Raw genomic sequence first — 25,844 nt, forward strand, 5'->3', positions numbered from 1 at the left:
GATATGCAGCTAGACTCGGAGATGGAGGACATACCAATTTGGGCATGGAATGCCACCGGAGTATACACAACGTCCTCAGCATATAAGATGCTCTGTGAACGTGGAGTTAGATTCCATTCATTCGCAGCCATATGGAAATGCTGGACTCCACTGGCGTGCAAGATATTCATGTGACTTGCAGTGCAATATCGATTGTGGACCTCAGATAGGAGGGTTTGTCATGGTTTGCAAGACCAAAGATCTACATGCTACTTGTGCGATCAAGAGGAGGACACGGCCGACCATATCTTGTTGCAATGTGTGCGTGACAAGTTTGGTACCTATGTATCTAGGATGGGGCTGGGCTCGCAAATATGCCCAACCGCTCAGGATAGGTTTGTGCAATGGTGGTCGGTGACTAGGAAGCGAATTACCAAGAGGACTCGGAAAGGTTTTGGCACGTTCGTTATGCTCATCTGTTGGTGTCTTTGAAAACAACACAATGGCAGGGTTTTTAGCAGAAGCCAGATACTGAATGAATGGGGCATGGCAGATCTCATCTTCGAAGAGCTGAGGAATTAGACTAAGGCAGGAGTGTTTGGAGACCCACTAGTGATTGAGTAATAGAGTATGGTGTATGAGAGTGGATGTGGAGGCTGGGTTAGGATCGACCTCTGATGCCTAACTAGCAAAATTGTATTCTCTCGTACATATTTTCTATTTTCTATAAAGCTAAACACGTCAATAAACTATCACTCATCTACCAAAAAAGCAAATTTGCTCTTTGTCAAAAGCCACGCTTCCCGTTGAAAATATGCATTTTAATGGAAGTACGCGCGATGGGTAGAATTATGTGTGTCGGTGCTCACACATATTAAAAAGTAAAAACACAATTATTAGATTAACACATTACAAATTCAGTTTATTTATATCTCTAATAATAAAAGGACTATTGCTTCCGGCGGTGCGTCACCGAATTTGGGCCTAAAGTTGCAACATATTACCCACCAATGCCATCTATAAGTAATAGAAAATGTTTCACACAGGGGAATCCCAGCGTCGGACGGTCATACAACAGGAACCTTCTATACTCCGCTGTGCGCGCTAGGAGAAGACAAAGCGCACATGTTTGAATTCGGCCCATGTCCGGACAGCCTGCTATTTATTTTCCACTTTCCTGTTTAGGTCTTCGTTTTTTCTACTTTAAACAATTTGTGAATTTAAAAAGTATAAAAAAATTAGAAAATTTAGGATTTTTAAATAAAATGTTTAATAATTCATAAATGTTTTTGGATTCAGAATTTTTTGTAATTTTTAAAAAACGTTAGTATATTTAAAAAATGTTCATAATTTTTAAAACAAATGTTCGATAAATGAAAAAATGTCCATGAGTTTTTAGAAATTTTCATGTTAAAAAATGTTAATAAAATTGAAAAAAATCGCCAATTCAAAAATTTCATGAATTAGAAAATATACTAAAAATTCAAAAACTGTTCATGACTTACAAAATAGTTTATTGATTCATAAAATGGTCGGTGATTCAAAAAATGTTCGCTAAATCAAAAAAATGTTCGTGATTTCAAAAATTGTTCCATCAATTTCCAAAAAATGTTTGTTATTCTAGAAATGTTTACCTATTCAAGAAAATGTTTTAAAAAATGTGCACAGTATTAAAAAATGTTTCCAAAAAGTATAAAATGTTTATGTATTCAAAAATTGTTCATGATTTTAGAAAATGTTTGAAAATCTGTAAAAATGTTCACGAATTTGAAAAATGTTCACGATTTCAGATATGTTCACGAGTTTAACAAAATGTACATGATTTCAAAAATAGTTCACGATTTGACGAAAATGAGAATGATAGTGTATCTCGGTGGTGCAGCAAAATGTGGTCATGGCCATTGAAAATTATGAAAAAAGGTCTCTTGTTGCAAAACGCGACCACTGTAACTGCCTTAACTGCTGTAGAAACTAATGTAGTAAAACATAACATTTCAATTTACTAATACACTTCAACGACTTTTGAACTTTGCAATTCTATGTTTAAAAATAGAAACTTATAATATTTAAACATTTCAAATAAACTTACTAAAACAGCTTATAATCCTCGCAACAAAGTACAGTTTTTATGCTAGTTTTATCTAAAGTTCACGAAGCACGCACTAGAGATTTAGACAATGTTCACTTTAGCTAGACCCTCAATCTGCGAACTATCTGGCTAATAGCTACGTACTTCCTCCGTTTCAAATTACTCGTCGCAGAAATGGATATAATATACATCCATTTCTGCGACAAGTAATTTAAAACGATGGAAGTAGAACTCAAGAAGAAAAGGCATGGATCACGCCGCCGCCGCCACCGCGGCCTTCTCTCGGTGGGCCAGGCCGCTTGGGTCCGGCAAGCTGACGATGGATCCTCCCGCCGGCGCCTTCCCCTGGAGGCGTCCGCATCAGCTGCAGGGGCAGGGAAGAAGCGTCGTTAAGGACCAAGAATTCGCCGCCGGTGCTCTCCCCCGGCGTGCTCAGTGGATGCGGCGTGGGGGCGATCGCCCCGCTGCGGCCTCCCCTCTGAGGTGGCGGCGATCTCTCCGTCGCCTGCCTCATCAGCTGGTCGGGCAGGACCGACACCGGCTGCACCAGCTGAACCAGCTGGGGGAGGAAAGCGGGTGGAGCGGAGGACGCCATTGCTGCGCGTGGGCGTCGAGGCAGTTCACTGTTCACCGTCTCGGTGATCGCGGTCGAGAGCGTAGAGGATGTCCGCACTCCTGCTTCGAGCTAATTAGCTAGTATTACTTGATGTGTCCATTGGTGCAGTGGATGAGCGGGACTTATAGTGCCGTACGAGGATCGGTCGACGGACGCGGAGCGAGACGATCGAGCAGTGACCTGGTTAGCCGCTGAACAGGTCCGCGGAATGAAAATTGAAAACCTCGCACGCGCGCTCGCGTGTTATGGAATACTCTCCGGGAACCACGTCGTTCGACGCCGTCCGTGGATTGATCCGATCCAACGCGCGGGATGCATTGGTTGGTTCCGACCTGGCTACGGTCAAGAACCCGACCAAGTGCCCCGGTGTGAAAGCGTACTACTGCACTTTTATCTGGATATAATAAGCTTCAGCAACGGCCAAGTCTCGAGGCAGCATGCAGTTTGCTGCTGACATTGAACTAAACTATAACAGTGCTGATTAGATTGTCAAATACACTTCAAATATATATACTCCCTATGTGTAGCCAAAGTTTGACTACACGGGCGCATGTCAAAGACGTCTAGGTTCTAAAACTAAGGGACGTACAAACGTATTTGATTCGGTCTCAAGTCATAGCTGATTGATCCCCGGGTTATTTTGTTATTAATGAATTCCCCAAATGCGGCTCTGGCATTTTTTCATGGCAATTTCAGTCATGCAAGGATGACAAATTTCGATGACACACAACAAGTTTTTGTCAAAAATAAACTGACGTACGAAAGTTGTCATGCTTGACAACCAAAATTGCCATCATCGTGCCACTAAGTTTGCCAAAAAAAAAAGTCCGGAGTTGCCATGTACTAGTGCCACATGTCACGTATTTATCAGGGTCCATGGACTCAGGCGCGCCATAATCTCCGGGTTCTGCCAATGGCTCGGCCCATATCCTTGCTAAGGAACAGTGTAGTCATGAGCTATGTAAAGTTTGGTTTAGCATTCATGCGGACTGTATTTTGCACGTTATTTCATCAGAAATCCCGCTTGATAATTAAATAAAATCCTAGTTGAAGAAAACAAATTTAGCTGTGAGGACCCTTCATTTCTTTTTAGTCTGCATATAAGATTTGTCTTAAGTCATACATATAGTAAAGTTTGACTAAAATTATAGGAAAAGATATCAACATTCATAATATAAAATTAATATCATTAGATGCATCATTCAATTAATTTTCATATTGCATATCTCCAGTATTGTAGATGCTTATAATTTTGTATATAAATTTGGTTGAATTTTATGAAGTTTGACTTAAATTAAATCTTATATGCGATGTAAAAATAAACAAAGAGAGTATATCACCAAACAATAGAGAGGAGATTTTTGGACGCACCAAGCCACCATCCCTCCTCCTCTTGTAGGCCGTCCTATGGTTGTCGATCCATACTCCTCCACTCTCCACCAGCTCTACTGATGTGGGGGTGCAGGGAGGCCCCAATCTACCAAATTGAGTTGTAGTTTTCACCGCTTTGTGGCTTTTAGTAGGGTTGTGTGACAGCAATTTGTAGGTGGTGATGACGGATGCAATCTAGTGAATAAAATTTGCTCGAGCCTTCCATCTCAATGGTGTCGGCTATGGCATGGCTTGTTGGTGTAGATGCCCACTAACCTCTCTGGCTGGTGGCATTATGGTTTGCAGGGTTTATCGATGAGACGGCTACGATGACTTTCTTTTGGAGTTTGGTCCTCTGGCCTCCTCTCCATCAAGTTGGGCATGAGGCATGTGAGGTTGGGATCTTGGATTTGTGAATCTTCCTTCATTAACCATTCTTTCTTTAGGAGAACCACCTCTGGGAGCAGTGGTGGAGTTGTGGGAGCATGGCTCCTCCCACCAGGTTTCAAATCCTGGTACTCACATTTATACTATATATGGGTCTCCAGGGTAGTCTTTCTATATAAAAAAGGTTCTTTATCCAAGACGCTGGTCCGGTATGACCATGACCTTGATAGTCTTTCCGTCTGTGGTCAACAAGGACTTGATTGGCTCCAGCGATGGAGAGGCTGCGATAGTGGCGTGCATCGGCCCATTCAGTATGAAGAAGACGCCCCGACCCGACCTTGATGTATTTTCTTTATTTTTAAGTGGTGCATGTACTGGTCATATGATCAATAGATCCCAGTCCTTTTATGCAAAGAAAAAGATCCCCCGCAGAATAAAATGATCGTGATGGTTAGCAATGTCGTTGTACCTTCAACACACAAGGGATTAAATCCCAAATTTGATGTCAGCTAATTTACGTGGAATGTTCTTTTGATGTATGGTGATTGTTCGTTAGTTCACATCAACAACAAGGTGTCTATGATTAGTCGATGCTTCTTTAATCTTAAAACTCAAAAACTTCGGTTTTCAATATGTGTTGTGTGAATGTGTGTGTGTGTGCACTGTCTTAAATTTAGTGTTTCTCAAGATGATGAAATGTTACTAGATCAAAAAGATTTTGGGGAGTAGGTGTATGTACATCATAGGGGCAAAACAAACGGCCAAATAATTAATCACTAATCTGGAAAACTTTGACGTCATTTACACACTCGAAAAGAGTGAATTTAGAGCCTCACTTGTCCTAAACTCCTTTTAGATTTTTTGGGTTTCAGGACTATTAGTCCATGATAATCCTTGTCATGGTATTTTCCTCGCGGTATTGATGATGGGGTGGCGCACTTGCCAGCAATCTGGATGGTGCACACAAGGAATTTTTTTACCTAGGTTTAGGCCCTCGGATCAAGGTAATGCCCTACTTCTCAGTTGTCTGTATATTGATTGATCTAGCCTCATATGAGACCTAGAGGGCTTGTGTTACGTACAAGGGGTGGTGTAGGTTATCACATCCAATGAGTAGGGTCCTATTGGGAGGTGGCAAGAGTTATAGGAGCCCCAAAGCCGATTGATACATGCATAATACAAAAGACCTACGATACATGGAAGTTAGAGTCGGGCTTGTGCGCCAATATGGCGATCTGCCTTATATTGCCGAAGGACTCTGAGGGGCAAGCTTGGGCCACCCCATGGTTGTTGGGCCTCTTCCGTCCTCTGTGGCTATACCTCTGTGCCCACCAATCCGTTCAAAACTGGAAGAACCGATGTCTGAACTGGAAGAACCAAGTGCAAAGAGGTGGTTGTTTGAGTTATATATCAAGCTAGACCACTCCAAGTTCACGACGATGGTTGTCACATTATGGGCTGTTTGGTATGCACGTCGAAAAGCACTTTACGAAGCGATCTTTCAAGCGCCGCAGCAAACCATATCTTTTGTGAACAACTTTCTAGCAGACTTGCTCAAAAGGAATTCAGTGGTGTCCAGCCCAAGTGCGGCGGTGGCCCGGCCACAGCGCTGGCTTGCACCTGAGTCAGGTGCTGTTAAGATTAATGTCGACGGAGCGTTGGCCCGGAACATGCCGCGGGGGGGGGGGGGGGGGGGGGGGGGGGGGGGGGGGGGGGGGGGGGGGGGGGGGGGAGCAGTAGCAGCACTCTGCAGAGACGAGAATGGCAACTACCTGGGATCATCAGCAATGGTCTATGGCGGCGTCACCGATCCCATGATGTTGGAAACTTTTGCTTGCAGGGAGGGACTCGCATTGGCGGATGATCTGGGTGTTCATGACGTGGTCATGGCATCTGATTGTGAGGGAGTAGTCAATGACATAAACAGAGGGACAAGTGGTCCTAACGCAACGATCACACATGAAATATCAGCTCGCGGCGCTAGTTTCTCTGCTTGCAAGATCATTTTTGAGCGTAGGAATTTCAATTATGAGGCTCACAATCTCGCAAAGCATGCATGTAATTTAGGCATAGGCAGACATGTGTGGTTGGGCATTCCTCATGACCCAACTATTGTACCTATGAACATCTCTGTTATTCAATAAAGCATGCGAGATTTCTCAAAAAAAAAACCAATCCTTTCAAAACTTGATGAGCTCAAGAAGTTCATGAAATAATATGATTAGAAATATACAGGTCTGAATGGCCTCTGTCATGATGGGCCGAGAAGATCATGACTGTTTCTGAGTAAGGGGTGAATTCTGGTGACATCTGATTAAAATTGAACACAAAATACAAGGGGCCTAATAAACCCGGAAGGGGGAAATACCCAGCTGTAGTAGTTTCGGACGGGACCTCCTACATCCTAGGCTACTTTTTTTTCTTGTAAAAAGATGTTCTTTTACACTGTTCTTTGGACTTGTTGACGTGTGCACCTTGTTATGCAGAGGCCGAGTATTTTGTCACAATGGTTGTATCATGAAAATGCCCTTTACTGAAAAAAAGATGATCTCATCAACATTTTGAGCACTGAACAAATGCGAATCAATAGTCCTGCAAGTTAAAGGTTGTAAAACCTACCAAAATTGTTGATATTTGAAACAAAAGCGTGATTTCCTATCCAAGACATATACATGCATTACAACACCGTAGCTCCAAACAACAAGGGCTAGCCATCTTCCCATTTTTGCACTTGAACTAAATATACAACAACAGCACAACCTATCAACATAAACACAAAAATCACCACACAAGAAATTAAACAAGCAAGCACGGATCAATCATCCAGCTGGTCATTCGTGTTCGAGATCGACCACAGACCCTTGAACATGGCCGCCGACTGGAGGGAGAATTCCGACACGATGCGGAACAGCTCGGGCAGGTTTGTCCGTAGGAGGCTCAGGGATTTCTCCCTCACCACCTTGCATTGCTTCGTGTATGCCTCCTCCAGTTCTTTCAGCGAATTCTCCAGCTTCTCCATGGCTGCCTTCCGCTCCGCGAGCGGGTCGGCGCGTGTCCCGTCGGGATTGCCGGCCTCCGGAGGAATCCCTGCTCTCTTCTCCATGTACTTCTGAGCCCAATCCTCGAACTGTCTGCTCTTCCTCTCATGCTCCTTCCTTGTGTCCTGAATCCTTTGCCTCAGCTTTATTTCCTCGTCCTGGTGCACCAGGATTATGTGCACCACCTCCGAAAATGTGTGTATGGCCTTCCTAGCATCCTCGTCGGGGAGCTTCGCGAGGTTATCGTGCCAAGCATGGAGAAGCCTCTTGATGGGAGGCGTCGTCTCGACTGGTTGCGACGAGTTGGACTTCAGGTTGGTATCAATGGGGATCACATTCAGCTTGATCCAGCTGTAGAGGTTTCCGACGTACTCCTTCTGAGACGCCATGAACTTGCTGTACTGCGCGTGCCACTCCTGAACGACCTGCCATAGCTGCACAGTCCTTTCGTTGTGCTGTTCGCTTGTTTCCCGTGCCGCAACCGAGATATCGAACGATTTGAGCTCGGAGATGATCTTGAACTGTGCTTTGTGGTTCTTGTACATTGTGTCCCACATGTGCCCCATCCTGTCAGTGAGAAAATTAACACTATTCAGTGCTCCATAGTCTAATGTTTTTTTTTGCGGGTCTAATGTTTCCTCTTACAGAGAAGTTTACACTCATAACAGGAGGTAGTAAAAAAATTCCAAAATATTACACACTTTAGATGAAACTTCACTTTCCCATGTAACATGGTTCTGACACAAATATATGAACGGTATTGTACAAATTAAGGATATATGGACTATTTAGATGCTTCTTTAGGAAATGAGGATCTTCAGGAAATGTATATGACTTGTCCTGATTAGGAAAGAATGAAATAAAGTTCCAACATGTCAAAAACTGAAACACTGAGCAACTGGCTTACCAGCAAACCATACAATAAACTAAACAATATACTCCCTCCGTAAACTAATATAAAAGCGTTTAGATCACTACTTTAGTGATCTAAATGCTCTTATATTAGTTTACAGAGGGAGCACATGTTAATAATTTTAGTGGGAGTTCTTGGGTGCAGAACACTACTTAATTACCAGATGCCGTAACTCAAACGAAAATACAGGAACAAAATAGAAGGTTCCATGAAGAGGTATCAGTAACATGCTTAAATGTACAAACTTGAATAGAATAAATGACATCAAAATTGCGAAGTAAAAGCAAGGTTTACCCCTTCACAAGCTCAAGAAGTTTTGGGTATAGTTGTTGATCTCTCAGCCGGTTAATCTCTGCAATCGTGGACTCCATTGTTTGCAAATCGACAACATATCTTGTATGCAAGTGACTAGCAGCAGATTTAGTCCTCTCAAATGATGAAGAACTGACCCCACGCTGCTTCTTCTTGTTCAGAGAAGCTAGCTTTTGTTGATATTCCATTTTGATAACCTCAAACTCCTGCGTCAATGACAAACTCATCAGATGTATGACGAAAACAGCTTACACAATGAAATGAATGGCACCGTGAAAAATTCAAATGGTTTTAGCATCCTAGGACACATAACATGGGTAGGAGGATGGGGTTATCATGACTACAGTGGTTTTATACATGAATAACACAAATATATGTATATATCAAAAGATAGTGTTTTTGATTTTTTTTCTTTCAAAGAGCTACCTAGGGCCCGAGTTCCGAAATTACTTTTCGATTTTTACCTTCACTTCATGGGATAGTTTTTTCTCCCATGCAAGCAGCTTCTCGAGAACGGTGGCGTGTGTTTCGCCTTCGGCGTCGTCTAACTCATTCTTCACCTGTTCCGGTTGTGGTATCCCTTTAAATGAGCGGTTCCAAGTGATAACTTGCATCACTCTAGCAGAATGATCGACAAATCCTAATAAGATGGATGGCATAGAAGTAACCAAGGTTAGTCATTTCCTTCTCAATATTGTGTAATCTGTACTTGTAGAACACAACTCAAGCGGTCCTGACAACAAGCATGATGGAGACTGCTCAACTGAAGTTAAAAGGCAATCATGGAGTATAGACAGACAGACAATCAAGTAATGAACTACCTAATTGTAGACCCTAAAAAATATCATTCCCCTGAATCTATGCATGTGTAACCTATATGGATTACCTGTTCTGTCGTTTAGCCGATAAAAATTAGTGGGGCTCCACTGTAACCATAATTAACATTGCCTCGTTTCATTCCAATAATCAACGATGCAACAATCTTGTTGTTATTACCCTAAAAAAACAATCTTGTTGTTCTTGAGATTGCTGATTAGTAAGGTCTATTGAAAGTCTTAGTCTATCGTGTCGACCAGTTAAACTTGTTCCGTAAGCAGCATAGAAGTAAACGTCTTGGACTTCTCTGCAGACTTGCTCAGGCAGAGAAGTTTATGTTTCCAAAATTGAATGTCTCGTGTACTCGTAAGCTATCCGCCAATGAGAGCGACAGAAGATAAACTGATCGATATTGTCTATTAGCTCGAATTGTGGAGTGAATTCTTGGTCTGACCAAATGGATGAGGGGTGGGTGGGTACCTCGCGTTTCGGCGAAGTTGGAGTGGTAGTGCATCCGCGCCGCCTCCAGCATCTTGGACACCTCGTGTGCGCTGTCCGATGCCTTGAGGAAATGATCGTCGAGGTCGCGAAGGATGTCGCCGAGCCTCGCCGCCTCCGGCGCTGCCATCACCACCGTCCTGCCTTTCTTGCCCTCCGGCCTCCTCGCGGCCTTCTGTGTCACCGCCCTCCGCGCCACGGCTTCGACCATCGGCTTCTTGCCCTTGGCCACGTCCTCGGCGGCCGCGGGCGGCGCTGGCGGTGGACGCAGAGGCTGTTCCTCTGGCTCGGGGGGAGGCGGCGGCGGCGCGGGGGCCTCCGCCCGCTCGGCTGCCCACGAGGCGGCGGTGGCTGCGCTGGGTGCCAGAGTGGGTGGCGGGACGGTTAAGCCGTCCGGGGACCCGAAAATGATCTCGCTCCAGGAATCCCCCTTGCGCCTCGTGTCCGGCGGCAGGGAGGGCGGGGGACGCGTGGGCGCGGGCAGCTGCGTCGGAGGCGGTGGCGGCGGTGGCGGGGGCTGGAGCTGGCCATCGTCCTCCGGTTCCGGAGGCCGCGCGTCCTCACCTTCATCCTCCTCCTCCTCCATGATGGGCGCCTCGCCGGAGGGCTTCTTCTTGATCGCCGGCGGGAGCGGCAGGTCGGGCGCGCTCATGGACCTGACGAGCGACGGGGCGTCCTCGGGGGGGCCCGGCGGGGGCGGGGGCGGCGGGAGCGCGAGCGCGGCCGCCTCGGCGCCGGAGCCCCCGGCGGAGGACAGGACCGCGGCGGCCGAGGCGGAGTGGCGCAGCGCGCCCTCGTGCGCCTCGCCGCTGGCGTAGTCGGAGAGCGCGGCGCCGACGTTCCGGAGCGCGGCCGCGTGGCCCGCGTGCGCCCCCGAGAGCGCGTGCCGCGCCTCCACGGCCGCCCGCAGCAGGTTCTTCCGCTCCCGGCACCGCTCCACGGCGCCGTCCGCGTCCTCCTTGGACTGCCCGCACCCCATGGCTGCGGCTTCCGCTCACACCCACAGGCTCACACTCCCACGTCCCACGGACGACGACGACGACGACGGCGCCGCCTGCTCTGGTTTCCTTGGCGCGGGGGGTTTGCGTTGCGTTGTGCGCTTGTGCGTGACGAGGATTCTGGTTCTTTTGGGGGTGGACGGGCGGATGCTTTTGTGCTTTGGAATAAAGCTGGGGGGGCTCCAAAGGAGGCAGGCCTACGGTCGCCGTCGTCGCCCAGTGGATCGCATCACAGGTGGAGGGCCACGGCGGTGGGCGACACGTTCGAACGTCCTGCTTTTTAGCTTAGATCTTCTCTCCAGTACGGAGCAGCGCCACCGTGTGCCGCTCAATGGGCAGGTAAATGCAGGAACTGTTCTTCTCTGACCCATGACTCCATGAGCCAGTCACCGGTGACGAGTGACCCTAGCTGACTGGATAAATATCAAGGAGTCACTGCCATTAACGAACGGTGTTGGACGAAGTGTCACAGATCCACTGATTATGCCACTAGGGCAAAAAAAGGTTTTCTGCAGCGTAAGTGTGACTAGGAGTACTATACTCCCTCCGTTCCTTTATGTAAAGTGTATTATTTTCGATACGGTGACTAAGGCATGGAATTATAGACATGTTAGGACAAAATTACCCTTGGCAAATTTATTTGTTAGTGGCATCAGTTAGTCGAGAAAAGTATGAGATACATGCAATCGACAGAGAGATACTTTCCTTCTTTAGCTACAAGGAGAGATACAGACAATCAGGAGAAAGATATTTTCCCTTTTTCTGAAGGGCTAACAAGGGAATTATGAGGAATTAGAAGAAATGCACCTTACATTCTGGAATTTTATCAAAAAATAAATACACCTTATATAAAGGAACGGAGGGAGTACAGTACTACATGACTTTAAGTGTGACTGGGAATGGGTAACTTTTTTTAAGTCAGTCCCTAAGGATCTTGATTTATTAAAGAGGAAGATGGTAGAAAACTTAGCTAAATCGTCACAATGGCCCACATAAGGCAACACTGGCCGTCCTGGTCACCCACACGAAGATATAAAATTGGCGCAGAGAAGAAACAGAAAGTTGGGGTCATCACCAAGCTTCATAGTCATTACTCCTCCACAAGCCAGCGAATCCGTCTTCATCACCGACTTTCACCAATGAAGTCCTCAAATGCCACAACCCTTGTCGGCCCATGCCAAATAACCGGCCACCGGTGCAGCTGTGCAGGCGCCCGAACAACTCCAACTTAGAAGACAACCAAACACAAGAGAAATGTGAAGAACTAACGCCAACCAACGCTTCCTCGAAGACCACCAATCACATGTCATCTTCACAACCTACGCAGCTCTGACTCCACGACAACATGGCGATACAAAGAAGAAACCTTTCGAGCATGTTGGAAAAAGCCAACAACCGAAGCCCTGCCGTAACCCTGCACCGCTTGCCATCCTCATCCTTGCCATAACAGAACGCCACACCACCACACCGTCGGTCGGGCACCTACCGACCACAATATGCGAGTGTGCGTTGATGTGGATAAGTATATGTGCGTGTGTGTGAGCATCTGTAATTGTATCATGTTCAAAAAGGATAAAATATGGCACAAGTTACTTAAAAGAAGAAAAACAAGTGAAACCCCCTTAAATGAGGTAGTCTTTATAGAAAAATGACAAGATGAGGCTAAAAATGAAGTTAACTCTTTGGTTTTCGTCTAAAGATCCAACTATTGTTGACAGATATGTAGCCAAACTGTGTAGCTTGCCACGCGGAAAGAGGAGGCAAACGGCGGATGGAAGATGAAATTAACATAAGACTCAAATGTCTGTCAAATGGAAATAAATAATCTCATCTAGGGGGTCCCATTGTTACTACATGGCTAGTCAACAAATGTCCAAGTAAGTCAACACAGTCCAAGGTGGTCAACATAAGTCCAAACAATTATTTAATCCTGACTTGAAGAAATCCAACATATCCAACTTACCCCTTCGTCCATCGTCCCAAGCGAACATGTGACTAGTGGTCCTAACTCCTGTTGGTGGCGCCGCCGATCCGCCTCATCTCCTGTGGCCATAGGGCCATCGAGGGCGTAGTGGATACTTACCCTTGCCAGCTGGAGGGCTTCCTTTTTAGATGTTTCTTTGGGTTTTGTTAGAGTTTGTGTCCTGCTCGGGAAGGCGGGACGACGGTGGCTCATTGAAGATGGATAAGGTTCTCCCTGCCTGGCCCCATCCTGATGGTGCATGATGACCCACAGATATAGGGGATCTATCATAGCCTTTTCGATAAGTAAGAATGTCGAACCCAATGAAGAGAAGAAGAAATTGACAAGTAGTTTGCAACAAGGTTCACTGTAAATGTTGAAAGATAATTCGATAGGTTGTTTGGTAGCAAGATAATTTGTAATAAGATAAATAGTAACAAAAGTAATATAGTGCAGAAAATGGCCCAATCCTTACATACGCTAAGGATAATCGGTTGTGTTTCTTATAGTAGCTAAAACGCTCTTGAGGACACACGGGAATTTTCTCAAGTTACTTTCACCCAGATTCATCGAGTTACTGTTCATTGCTTTTATAAGTGTTGTGTGAGTGGACCAGAGCTAAGGTATTGTACTTATTTGAACAAATACCTACTTATGATTATATCCCCCATGCAAGCATCCACAAATACAAGAGAAGTAATTACGATAAATCTAATCATAGCATTAAATACCGAGATGCAAAATAGCCCCTCGCAAAACAATTCATAAACTGGGACTTAGGTTTATATCACTCGCCCAACCCATCATATACAAACTATTTCACAATGTTTCCCCTAGGACCAAAGATGGTGAAGTGCCATGTAGTCGACACTCACATAATACCACTAGAGCAAGAACAACACAACACAACATATCATCAAAACACTAATTCATATTCAACTTCACATGATTACCAGCAACAAGACTTCTCGCATGTGCTCAAGAATTAATGGATGTACTCACAATACATAATATGGATCATGATCATTGGGTATAAATAAGTGATAAACAATCTGAACATAAAAATCTTCCACCAATAAATCTCCTACACATCAACTGTGTGTAATCAACACATAGAAGTACTCCCAGCAATCAATATGAGGTTTGATACAAAGATAGAAAAGATAGATGAACTAGGCTTTGGAGATGAGATGGTGTTGGTGAAGTTGTTGATGGAGATGATGACCCCAATGATGAACGGAGTGTTGGTGATGACCATGGCATTGATTTCACCCTCCCATAGGGAAGTTTTCCTAGCAGAGTCACTCTGCGGAGAGCAAAAGTGCTCCGCTACGGTTCTGCCTCACAGAGGCAGTGGAAAGTCCTGAGAATTTTCTATGTTTTTCATAGTAAATAGGATTTTACGCCCAAAGGGCGTAAGGAGGGAGGCCACCAGGCCTCCACACGACCACCCACGCAACCGGGGGTGACCCGCGTAGCAAGGCCATGTGGGGCCTTGGTGGGTCCCCTCTGGCCCATCTTTGATCTCCGGTCTTGATATTATCCGAAAATAGTTCAGTAAAATACCCGGAATTTTTTGAGCTCCGAAATTTTTTCCTTTTCTTCTGTTGTAATTTGGGTCCAGATTTCCAACTGTCTGACAATTTTCCTATCTATTTTACCTTGCATTTTAATAGAAAAAAGACATTATATTTGCATAATGTGAAATATATCATTAAAATAAGATAAATTATATAATAGAAAATAGTGATGCAAAATGGATGTTTCAGTGCTAGCATTGTCGAAGGCATGTGGAGGTGTGCTTCCGGGGTATCTTGCAGGATTCAGTCGGTGCTTGTCTTTCATGGATTTGCCCGGATCCAGTTTTCGTTCAACTACGCTCGTCTGTCTTTAGGTTGGGTCCTCCTGATCTACGTTTCTCTTTATCGGCAGTGGTTGTTGTTCTGGTGTGCTGGTCCTGTGAGGCCTTAGCAGCTCCCGACTATCTACTATAACAAGTTTTGCCAGACTCCAGCGAGGGAGGGTGATGATGACGGCGCGCCTTCAGCTCGCTTCATTGGTTGTAGTCATCGTTAGGTGTTCTACGGATCTGGATATAATTTTTTATTATACTGCCATGATTGAAGATGAATAGATCGGAAATTTTTCTGAAAGAAACATAAGTCCAAACAAGTTCCCATGGTCAATAAGTTAAAGAAAAGCGGAAAATAAAAGGCAAAGGTCAACAATGAAGGCAAGAAGCAAAGAAGCCCAAGGCTAAATAAGACCCAACTGTCCAAAGGCTCATTCATGCATGGATGAAGGGGAGTAGTGCACCACGGACTATGAACACCCCCACCTTTGGCCAATCTTCATGGACACATGGACCTAGACTTAGCATACTATCCACCAACCTTCCACCATCATGTGTAGCCTTAGTGATTTGTCAAGGCATCCTCCACTTTATAGGCCTCCCACGGTCATGAACTTTCATTCACTCTCACTTGAATAAACTCAAAACAAGCCTGGAGAGTCACACATGATATATATCGACTATGACCAGGAGTTCGAGAGATGGTTCTAAGGAGTCACACACAACTCAGGGCATGTGGCCATCTAACCCCACCAAAGGCCTCACATGAAAACTTTGCAACTCGTCGGGAGCCCAAATGTATCATCTAAGGCTGCTCAAACTAGATTGTTGAGTACCATGTACTTAGATGTTTTTATATCCCATACGTGGATTGCATGGTGTAGTTTTTGGATTCAGAGAATTTAGTACAAAACCGTATCATCGAAATAAGAAGCAAAAGACAAAAAACTGTTGCTCCCAGAAAATATTAGATATATTTTTTTGGTGCCAATTTAAATCGAGTGTGTTTTCTTACTTTTTTAGAATTGTGTGCGGCGAGGGTGATCATATAATTGAATACATGAAGTAGATGCCATAATGCAATGGCGGTACAGGAATATTTATATTCTATTTGGCAGTTCCAATTTTGTGAATCAAGAGCTTTTATTGCTTAACTTGTAGGATTACAATCCTCCCGCATAAAAAAACTTGCAAGGTTACAATCATGCGTGACTCTGATACACTTATGTAGAAAAAAACATAATTGATCCATAAGCACCTCTTCCTAGATGAACTATCCTGTTGTGCACAGAGGTGCCAACCTATTGGCGTTCCTCCCTACAAATGCTAGCTAAAATGTTCAAAGGACTATGATATTTCACTTATAACCATCCCCGGTGTTGTCGAAACAAAACTGACATGGTGTCTAGAGTAGTTTATTAACTTTTGAACATTTGAGATAAATTTCCAGGTATATTTATTGTCAACTTGTAAAATGATCAACTTTCAACTACTTTTATGAACTTCCAATAATACTCTCTTTGTCTGTGTGTACATAGTCCACTTAATCTTCTCTAAAATCAAATTGTGTTAAGTATAATCACTACAAAAAAAGAGACATGCGTGACATTTTGGGCTGAACGAAAAAAAATTATGTCATGCTTATGACACTTCTATGATGATAATTGTGACAAAATCTGGTATTATCATATATGTGGTGGGCTACTACTTCTATGACAAAAAATCATGACAAAAAATGGGCTTTTCGTCCTGGGGGGGCTGGAGACGCAGCTGCATGACATTCTTTGGGCCGTCCATGACAGAAAAAACCATGGTAGAAGCGAGGGTGAGGAAAATATCGGGGAGTTCCCGGTTACGGTGGGTGGTCACGGGCCGAGCGATGCGCGTTTCTCTCGTACACGTACGCGCGTGGGTGCAAGGCGTTGGGCTCTAACTGAACCCGAGCGAGGCGTTTGCCTACTGAACCTGAGCGAGGCGTTCGCCTACTGAACCCGAGCGATTGCACTGCAAGCTATGCGTTACTGAACCCGAGCGATCGATCGATCTGGCTATTAACTGAACCCCATCGAGCGATTCCTTCGCTACTGCTGCTAACTAAAGCCGATCGAACCTGCTGCCTCTTGATGAACAATGAGCGTTGTTGGGGAGTTGGATGAAAAGTTCCCGGTGGGGGGTTGGATGAACAGGACCCCCGTGGTAGTAGAGGACCGTTGCCGCTGGATGAACATGACCCCGATCGAGCCGGTTGGGGTGGATGAACATGACCCCGTGGAGGGCTGGATGAACAGGACAACCCCGTGGAGGGCTGGTTGAACAGTAGTTGACGGAGGGCTGGATGAACAGTAGCACATGGAGGGGTGCTTGAACAGGACCCCGTGGAGATGGCTGGTTGAACAATAGCCGGTGGAGGAGCGGTGGAGGTTGGATGAACAGGAGCCTGTGGATGAACAGTCGCAGATGGAGGCTGGAGGACGTCAACGGTGTATGAACAATAGCCCGTGGAGGCTGGAGGAGGTCAACAGTGGAGATGAACATTAGCCCGTGGAGTCCCGTTTTGCGGTACGCCACACCCCTCCCGATGAACAGGACCCCCGTTTTGACCGTAGCACTCCAACAAAAGTCAGTTTCCTCCGTTTTGCGGTATGCCACACCCCTCCCAATCAATAGGACCCCGTTTCAACATTAGGAGGTCCAAGAGAAGTTTGTTTCCTCTGTTTTGCGGTATGCCACACCCCTCCAAGTGAACATGATCCCGTTTCAACCGTAGGCGGTCGAACACAAGGCCATTTCCTCCGTTCTGTAGTACGCCAGGCCTCGTTTCGATCGGCTGTTCCATCCAAGCCGGTTGGCTCTCGATGAACACGACGCATTCCGTTGCCTCCCCTAAACAGGATGACGTGGTTTCTCCGTTCTGACCCAGCCATGTACACAAGCCTTGGCCGTACGTATGCACGAGTAGGCGTTCAAGACCCCGCCAATATGTACGTACGTGGCCATATTTACTTTCTTGCACCCTGGCTGTACGTACATGTACATTCTATGTGCGCGCCTCTACTACGACATGTGCGCGTCTCTACTATGACATGTGCTCTTCCTTACTCGGCCACGGTTCATCGCTGCAGCCTGCAGACAGACCGATCGACCAATATGTACGTACACGTTCGCGACTAGAATGACAATGCTACGTACGCTTCGACTAGGTGAGTCCCAACTATCAAGGAGGATAAGAAGGCACTTCCTTGCGTGCAAAGATGTAGCTGGTGGGTCTCAGTAGTCAGGGTAAAAGTTTTTTTTGCGAAATACGATGGCCCATCCGGTGGGTCCCTGGTGTTAGGTGGAGGAATCATTATTTTGCACGTAATAAGGAGGCATTTCATTGTGTGCGGCTGTGGACCTAGCTGTCAGCCTCTCCACGTACATTCCACTTCCGATGGATGTCGTTCGTTGACCACGTTGACCACGCCGCGCCGAGAGAACCAGGGCGATGGACGACGGTGACGACGCGGAGCCGGGGAAGACACGGTAGTGGATGCCCACACTGAGGGGAGCGCTGACTGGTCGGCTGCGGGGTGAGGCTGACGTCGCCAAAAAATAACAGGATGTGCGGGTGGGTAGAGGAATGGACTGGCGGCAGCGCAACTTGCCACGGGAGGAGGGAGCAGGCAGTCCCGCCGGTGCTGGTTTGGGCGGTTGGAGCAGGAAGATTAGAGATTGAAGAAGCACGTCGGCCGTTGGATGGACATCCAATAGTCACTGCTCTGTGTTGACTAAGTTGACAAAGCCTTGCGTACAGGTCAATTTTTTAGGACAACGTCATCATCAACCTTTTTTAGTAGAGCGTCATCATCAACCTAGTAGGCCCAGAAGTCAGCCTCCAAATATTTGTAAAACAACATACAACCCATTAGCCATTATTTTCAATAATTTACAGCCTAAAAATAAAATTGCTAATTCTGATTAGGAAAAAAGAATAAATATCAGCAATACGTAGAGTAACTCCCAATATAGGAGTAAAAACAAGACGTAATAAAAAAGGATCGACCCGTAATTCGAAGAACGAACAAGAATAGGCGTCTTTAGGTAGGAGGATGGATCAGAATTTGTTGAATTGAAATATGTTCAATCTCATTTCTTTTACGTGGTTTTGGCAACTATCAATTATCTCTTTCCTCGTCGCTTTAGTTATCTCAAATCTTTGGCAGGAAGGGGCCAAGCCAAATAGTGCTCTATAGAAGCGTAATCCGTGCTTGAAACTCCTTCGCTAGGATCCAAAAACCTATGCTTCCGCTCTTCCTCACCAGGCAATGCTTACTCTTCTCGATCAAGATTTTGGAGACTTTGAAGCTCAAGGACACGACAGCGCTTGAAACAAATGCTTTGTTTTGGCACCTTCGTCTTCCTTTCTAACATTAGTAAATTCGAGCTAATGGGACCAGTTTTGAATTGCCTAGAGGGTGGAGAAGTCACATCATCTGAGGTTTGTTGTGTTTGCTAATTCTTAAGGATATTTTGAAGCACGTATTCTTTTTATTAGCATACAGCCCATATATTCTGGGCATTCCTAAAAAATTCAACGAAATTTTGCATATTTCGGTGGGGTTCGAACTCTTTTAATCATGAAATTTCGAGTCACGTTAAAAATATTTTTAAAAATTATATCAAAATAAAATTCAAAAAAATCTCCACAAAAAAATGAATGAAATTTAAAATATTTACTAGCAAGACGCCCGTGCATTGCACGAAACATGAAGATGCATTTGTATGATTAGTTTATCTTGTGGGAGAAAAGGATGAACGAGGGAAGGCTGTATCTGCAAATGTGGAGAGGAGTGCGGGTAAATTTTCATAGTTTCCTTCCTATCCGTTAGATATAGATCAGACAGCCTATATTGCAGGATGGCAGGCACACCACCATCACCAACTCTGCTTTTTATAAGAGTAGAGAAATCCAAAAAAAATGATATTTTAATGTAATTGTCGGTTGGCTTTGGTTTGAAAATTTACAACCCATTTCTTATAACTTATATCCCATTTTCTGAGGAAGCCCATTTCTTACTACTTACATCCCTCCTCGTCTTGAAAGATTTGCAGCCCACCAGGGCTGAGAAAAGCAAGTAGGCCTCGGTTGGGTATTCTCAAAAAAAAAAGAACTGGGCTAGCCATTTTCAGAAATAAAAAAGATATCAACTGGGCTCGTCATGTGCTTAGATAAAAGCGTAAGCGTGGGCTAAACGGGCCACAGCCCCCGCATAGCGTGCAGTTGAGCTCAATCTCTAAAACTAAAAAACAACTGGGCGAGCTGCTGCGTCCCTGGTGTTAGCCGCTCGTTGTGTAATTTTCTCGTTTATTGACTACATTGACAATGGCGTGGGACCTAGTTGTCAAACAATTAGGAGGAAGAATTTTTTGGCTTGTAATAACGAGGCACCTGCTTGTGTAATGCAATGACCCTGGTGGGTCCCTACTGTTAGCCCCTCCACGTACAGTTATCTCCTGATTCCTCTCGGTTGTTGCCCATGTTGACAGCACCAGACGGCGGCGGGCAAAGTGAGCGAACCAAGGCGGAGAACAACGGCGAGGCCTCGGGCGGGAACGAATAGGAGCCGTGGAAGATGCGGTAGTGTAGTGGCAGGCGGAGGGGAGTACGAGGGCAACAACATGTAACTCAAGCTTACAAACGATACAACAATCCCAAGGATTAACCATTCATCAAATTTAGACAAAACCTAGATTGAACATGGCAATAACATCTAACCCAACCACTCTTTTTCGCAGTCACAAACAAATGGATCGGTCTGATCCATAAAATCAACACCCTGTGCAAAAAAATTATTAGAGGATGACTACAATTTGTTGTAAATAGAAGCCGAGCACGTTTAGAAGCCCATTTGTCCACCTGAAACTTCTTTTTTTTGCTGTTCAACGTGTTTGTCCATGAGAAATCTCTTGTTGTAAAACTTAAGCCTCATGGACAATAGTAACCTCGCATTCAACAGGAAGAATGTGACAAAGCTTCTGTTTGCCTGGTTGGATGCATATCCTTCCATCGTTATTGTCCTCAAACGAATGTCATGAGAACTGAGAAAATCCTGGTATTTATTACGCCACCGATTGGTTATACGTTTTTCTCCATGTGTTAGCAGTGCCTAAGTAGACATGAAGATTGAAAACAGTTAAGGTCTAAAAAAGAGTATGTCGAAAGAGCGACAGATGAATGGTTAATTCTAGTACAATGTATACGGGCTTTCAATGTGCATGAAATCATCACCTTTATATATAAATTCTCCAGAGATCAAAAGCATCGCAGCAAGCCAATAATTATGTTCAGATCAAAACTAAATATTCCGATATATAAGATCTTGACAGAATCCAGCAGCATTGATAGGCTATCCATGGACGAACTCTTCATTGAGCATATAACATAATATTAGTACCTAAAGTGTACTCCAAGATGATATAAACTTATGCGCACAAATGAAAAATGCAGCTTATGATTACAAATGTGTAGATGATAATATACGGTACCTGAAAACGTGAGGATCCAAACACCAACTTCCTGTGATCATTAAACAGATCACTAATTACACCCAAGGTCTCCAGTTTGGGCGCAGAGACGACAATTATTTGTGAAGGTTTATAACAATCATCAAGGAGCAACCTTTGAAGTGAAGGGGCATCTTCGATGATGAGCTGCTGTCCTTCAAAACAAATTCCAATGCTTTTAAGGCGAGGTGACTTTATTTGGAGACAACTGATAGGGATTTCTATTCCCAAAACAATCAGCAAGCGCTCCAGGGCAGGGCAACTGGAGTGAATGATGATGTGCAGTGAGGCCTCCGACAGATAAACCGCCACAAGCGAAAGTTTTTTTTAGCAATGGGAGTCGAAGCATTTGTACCAGATCATCTGGTAGATGGCACCGGGCGAAGGTGGCGGTGTGGAGAGAGGAGGAAAACCGCGAGATAGACAACGGTGGTGTGGGCACGAATTCTTGGTGTGTTCATGGTATGAAACTTTCGTGGTAATGCTAGAACTCAACCTGCTGGATTTTTTCAAATTCAGGGGATGTCAGCCAAGCGTCCACCTTGCAGGGTATGGACAGCAGGTAGCGTGTTGGGATGCAGAGGCATTGAACAGGGCCCTGCTGGTGAGAGGAGACGATGGCTCTGAAGAGATCAAATTCAGGAAGGACAGAAATCTGACGACAGTCGAGATTGAGGGGCGCGGTGCGCCATATCGGGCGCCACTGAGTTGAGAGGACTTGTGTGTAGCAGCAATCCTTGGTGGGGAGAAGCGAGATGATTTCCCCAAGGATGTCGTCCGGGAGATCGCTGATGCGGTCCACCAGAGATTCTACGGGTTCCTCAGATCCGGGTGGGGGGGGGGGCTCGCTGCTTCTCCCCGCGCTATCGGGTGCGGGATCTACAACCAACGTCGCCGCTGGCGGGAGCCTCATCTTCTTGGTGCTGGGGCCAGACGACTCCATTTTCCTCGAGGGCGTCGCCTCGAGCTCACAGATTTGAGCAGAGTAACAAATGACGTGCCTAGTTGTAGTGTGAGTGAAGAAAGGGGGCTAGGGTTTTTCTGTAGTAGTGAGGAAGAAGGGGAGCTGAGGTTTTTTGTACGAGTGAGGAAGAAGGTGAGCGGGGGGTTTCTGTACGAGTGAGGAAGATGGGGAGCGGGGAGAATTGGGGGGCGACGGAAGCGGGAGAGTCCAGCGAGCTGCAGTATAATTGAAAGCGAGGAGGAAGGAGGGTTTTTCTGGGATCGCCCCCTCTTCAAGAAATATGGGATTCTCCTTGCAAAAAACAAAAGCAAATGGGCTTTAAGATGGATAGGCTTTTGTATCGGCCCAGTCGGCTGCCTGTGTTTCGTACTGGAGGGCCTTAACACTAGAGGCAGCCCATTAGAGACACTCTCCAGCTCTCCAGCTTATTGCCCATTCAAAAGAAAATAAGAGACGCCTCCAGCTTAATTATGGCTCCTCATCGGTAACATTTTTCAACTTGAAAAAAGTTATAGCTCCTTTTCGGGCCGGCTTGGCATCCACCAAATTAGAGGATGGTGTACTGCATGCAGACACTCACACTAGTCGTAGCGCGGCAAAATGAGGTGTCAAATAACATGCCCATGATAACCCACAAGTATAGGGGATCGCAACAGTTTTCGAGGGTAGAGTATTCAACCCAAATTTATTGATTCGACACAAGGGGAGCCAAAGAATATTCTCAAGTATTAGCAGCCGAGTTGTCAATTCAACCACACCTGGAAACTTAATATATGTAGCAAGGTATTTAGTAGCAAAGTAATATGATAATAGTGGTAACGGTAGCAAAGTAATATTTTTGGGTTTTGTAGTGATTGTAATAGTAGCAACAGAAAAGTAAATAAGCGAAGAACAATACAGGAAAAGCTCGTAGGAAAAAAGATAGGTCTAATTATTTCAGCAAAGCGCCCAAAATCCTCATGATCCTTTTTCTTGGATGGTTTAGGAGGAAAAGGCATGGGTTTCTGAACCCATGGTTCTCTTTCTTTACCATGCTTCCTAGCAACAAAGTCTCTCTTATCATAACATTGATTCTTCGATAGTGGGTTATCAAGATCGATAGCAGGTTCAATCTCTACATCATTATCATTGCTAGGTTGAGCATCAACATGAACATCATCATTAACATTATCACTAGGTTCATGTTCATTACCAGATTGTGTTTCAACATCAGAAATAGAAATATCATTGGGATTCTCAAGTGTGTCAACAACAGGTTCACTAGAAGCATGCAAAGTCCTATCATTTTTCTTTTTCTTACTTTTAGAAGGACTAGGTAGATCTACATTAGCTCTCTGAGAATCTTGCTCAATTCTCTTAGGGTGGCCTTCTGGATACAAACGTTCCTGAGTCATTTTACCACCTCTAGTCATAACTCTAACAGAATTATCATTCTTCTTGTTATTAAATTCATTGAGCAAATCATTCTGAGCTTTAAGCACTTGTTCTACTTGAGTGGTAACCATAGGAGCATGTTTACTAATAAGTTTAAGTTCACCTTTAACATTAGCCATATAATCACTCAAGTGTTCAAGCATATCAGCATTGCATTTCAATTGCCTACCAACATAAGCATTGAAGTTTTCTTGTTTAACCATAAAGTCATCAAACTCATCCAAGCATGCGCTAGCAAACTTAGTAAATGGGATTTCACATTTATCGAATCTATAGAGAGAATTTTACCTTTTTACTACCTGTGTCGGGTTATCAAGACCATGTATTTCTTCAACATGCAGCAAATTAACACCATGTATTTCTTCAATAGATGGTAAATTCTTAACATCTTCAGTTTTAATACCTTTTTCTTTCATAGATTTCTTTGCATCTTGCATATCTTCAGGACTGAGAAATAGAATATCCCTTTTCTTCGGAGTTGGCTTAGGAGTTGGTTCAGGAAGTGTCCAATTATTTTCATTAGTCAACATATTATTCAATAACAATTCAGCTTGATCAATAGTTCTTTCCCTGAAAACACAACCAACACAACTATCCAGGTGGTCTCTGGAAGCATCGGTTAGTCCATTATAAAAGATATCAAGTATTTCATTTTTCTTGAGATGATGATCAGGCAAAGCATTAAGTAATCGGAGAAGCCTTCCCCAAGCTTGTGGGAGACTCTCTTCTTCAATTTGCACAAAATTATATAAATCCCTTAAAGCAGCTTGTTTCTTATGAGCGGGGAAATATTTAGCAGAGAAGTAATAAATCATATCCTGAAGACTACGCACACAACCAGGATCAAGAGAATTAAACCATGTTTTAGCATCACCCTTTAATGAGAACGGAAACAACTTAAGGATAAAGTAATAGCGAGTTTTCTCATCATGTGTAAACAGGGGTGGCTATATCATTTAATTTAGTAAGATGTGCCACAACAGTTTCAGATTCATAGCCATAGAAAGGATCGGATTCAACCAAAGTAATTAACTCAGGATCGACAGAGAAATCATAATCCTTATCAGTAATAAAGATAGATGAAGTAGCAAAAGCAGGGTCATATTTCATTCTAGCATTCAAAGACTTTTCTTTAAGCTTAGCTAATAATTTCTTAAGATTAGATCTATCATTGCAAGCAAGAAAGTCCCTAGTAGTTTCTTCATCCATAACATAACCCTCAGGAACAACAGGCAATTCATATCTAGGGGAGAATATTCATGATCACTTCCATCAATATTATATGTATCAATAATTTCATTCTCTCTAGCCCTTGCAAGTTGTTCATCAAGAAATTCACCTAATGGCACAGTAGTATCAAGCATAGAAGTAGTTTCATCATAAGTATCATGCAAAGCAGAAGTGTCATCATCAATTGCGACCTATCGGAATCAATAGCATGTGTAGGTGTCGCAAGTTTACTCAAAACAGAAGGTGAATCAAGTGCAGAGCTAGATGGCAGTTCCTTACACTACAAAAAAATACACTTCCGTGATGATACGTGTTTGTCACAGTAGGTCGCTTTTTTTGTCATGCATGTACATTCATGACAAATTTATGACAGAATCAAGATAGTCATACCTGTGCTGTCGTAGAAGTGTTCCATGACATTACCGAAATTATCATCACGGAAGTGTCCACTTCCATGATGATAAATCGCGCATCACAGAAGTGCTTTCGTCAAGGGTGACCGACACGTGGCATCCACCGTAACGGAACACCGTTAAGCTATCGGGTCGGGTTTTGGATCCGATAACCCGTTAACAGCCCCGACCAATGGGGATTTTCCACGTGTAAAATCATTATTGGCTGGAGGAAACACGTGTCAGCTCATCGTTGGGACAGATGTCAACCACTCATTGGACGGAAGGCGCCTATGATACGTCGACATGTGGCACGGCCCAACAGAGGCCCATTCCTGTGAAAAGGCTGGCCCGTTTGACTTGGTCAAAAGGTGGCGGGCCGGCCCATGGAAAGCCTGTTAACGGCCTGTTCGCATATAGCCCATTTACAGCCCGCTAACCCAAGGCCC

General features: G+C 44.6%; 1 protein-coding gene across 1 annotated transcript; it reads right to left on the reverse strand.

Annotated features, from left to right (window-relative positions):
* Positions 1–7,043: 7,043 nt before the first annotated feature.
* Positions 7,044–11,521, reverse strand: LOC125536128 (nitrate regulatory gene2 protein-like). The gene is made up of 4 exons (XM_048699271.1): positions 10,002–11,521; positions 9,170–9,345; positions 8,688–8,911; positions 7,044–8,047 (listed from the first exon to the last, which is right to left on the reverse strand). The coding sequence occupies exons 1-4, from the start codon at positions 10,996–10,998 to the stop codon at positions 7,258–7,260; spliced, it is 2,187 nt and encodes a 728-aa protein (XP_048555228.1). The 5' UTR covers positions 10,999–11,521; the 3' UTR covers positions 7,044–7,257.
* Positions 11,522–25,844: the final 14,323 nt, after the last annotated feature.

The sequence above is a fragment of the Triticum urartu genome, chromosome 2 (genome assembly GCF_003073215.2).
Source record: "Triticum urartu cultivar G1812 chromosome 2, Tu2.1, whole genome shotgun sequence".
Classification (NCBI taxonomy): Eukaryota; Viridiplantae; Streptophyta; class Magnoliopsida; order Poales; family Poaceae; genus Triticum; species Triticum urartu.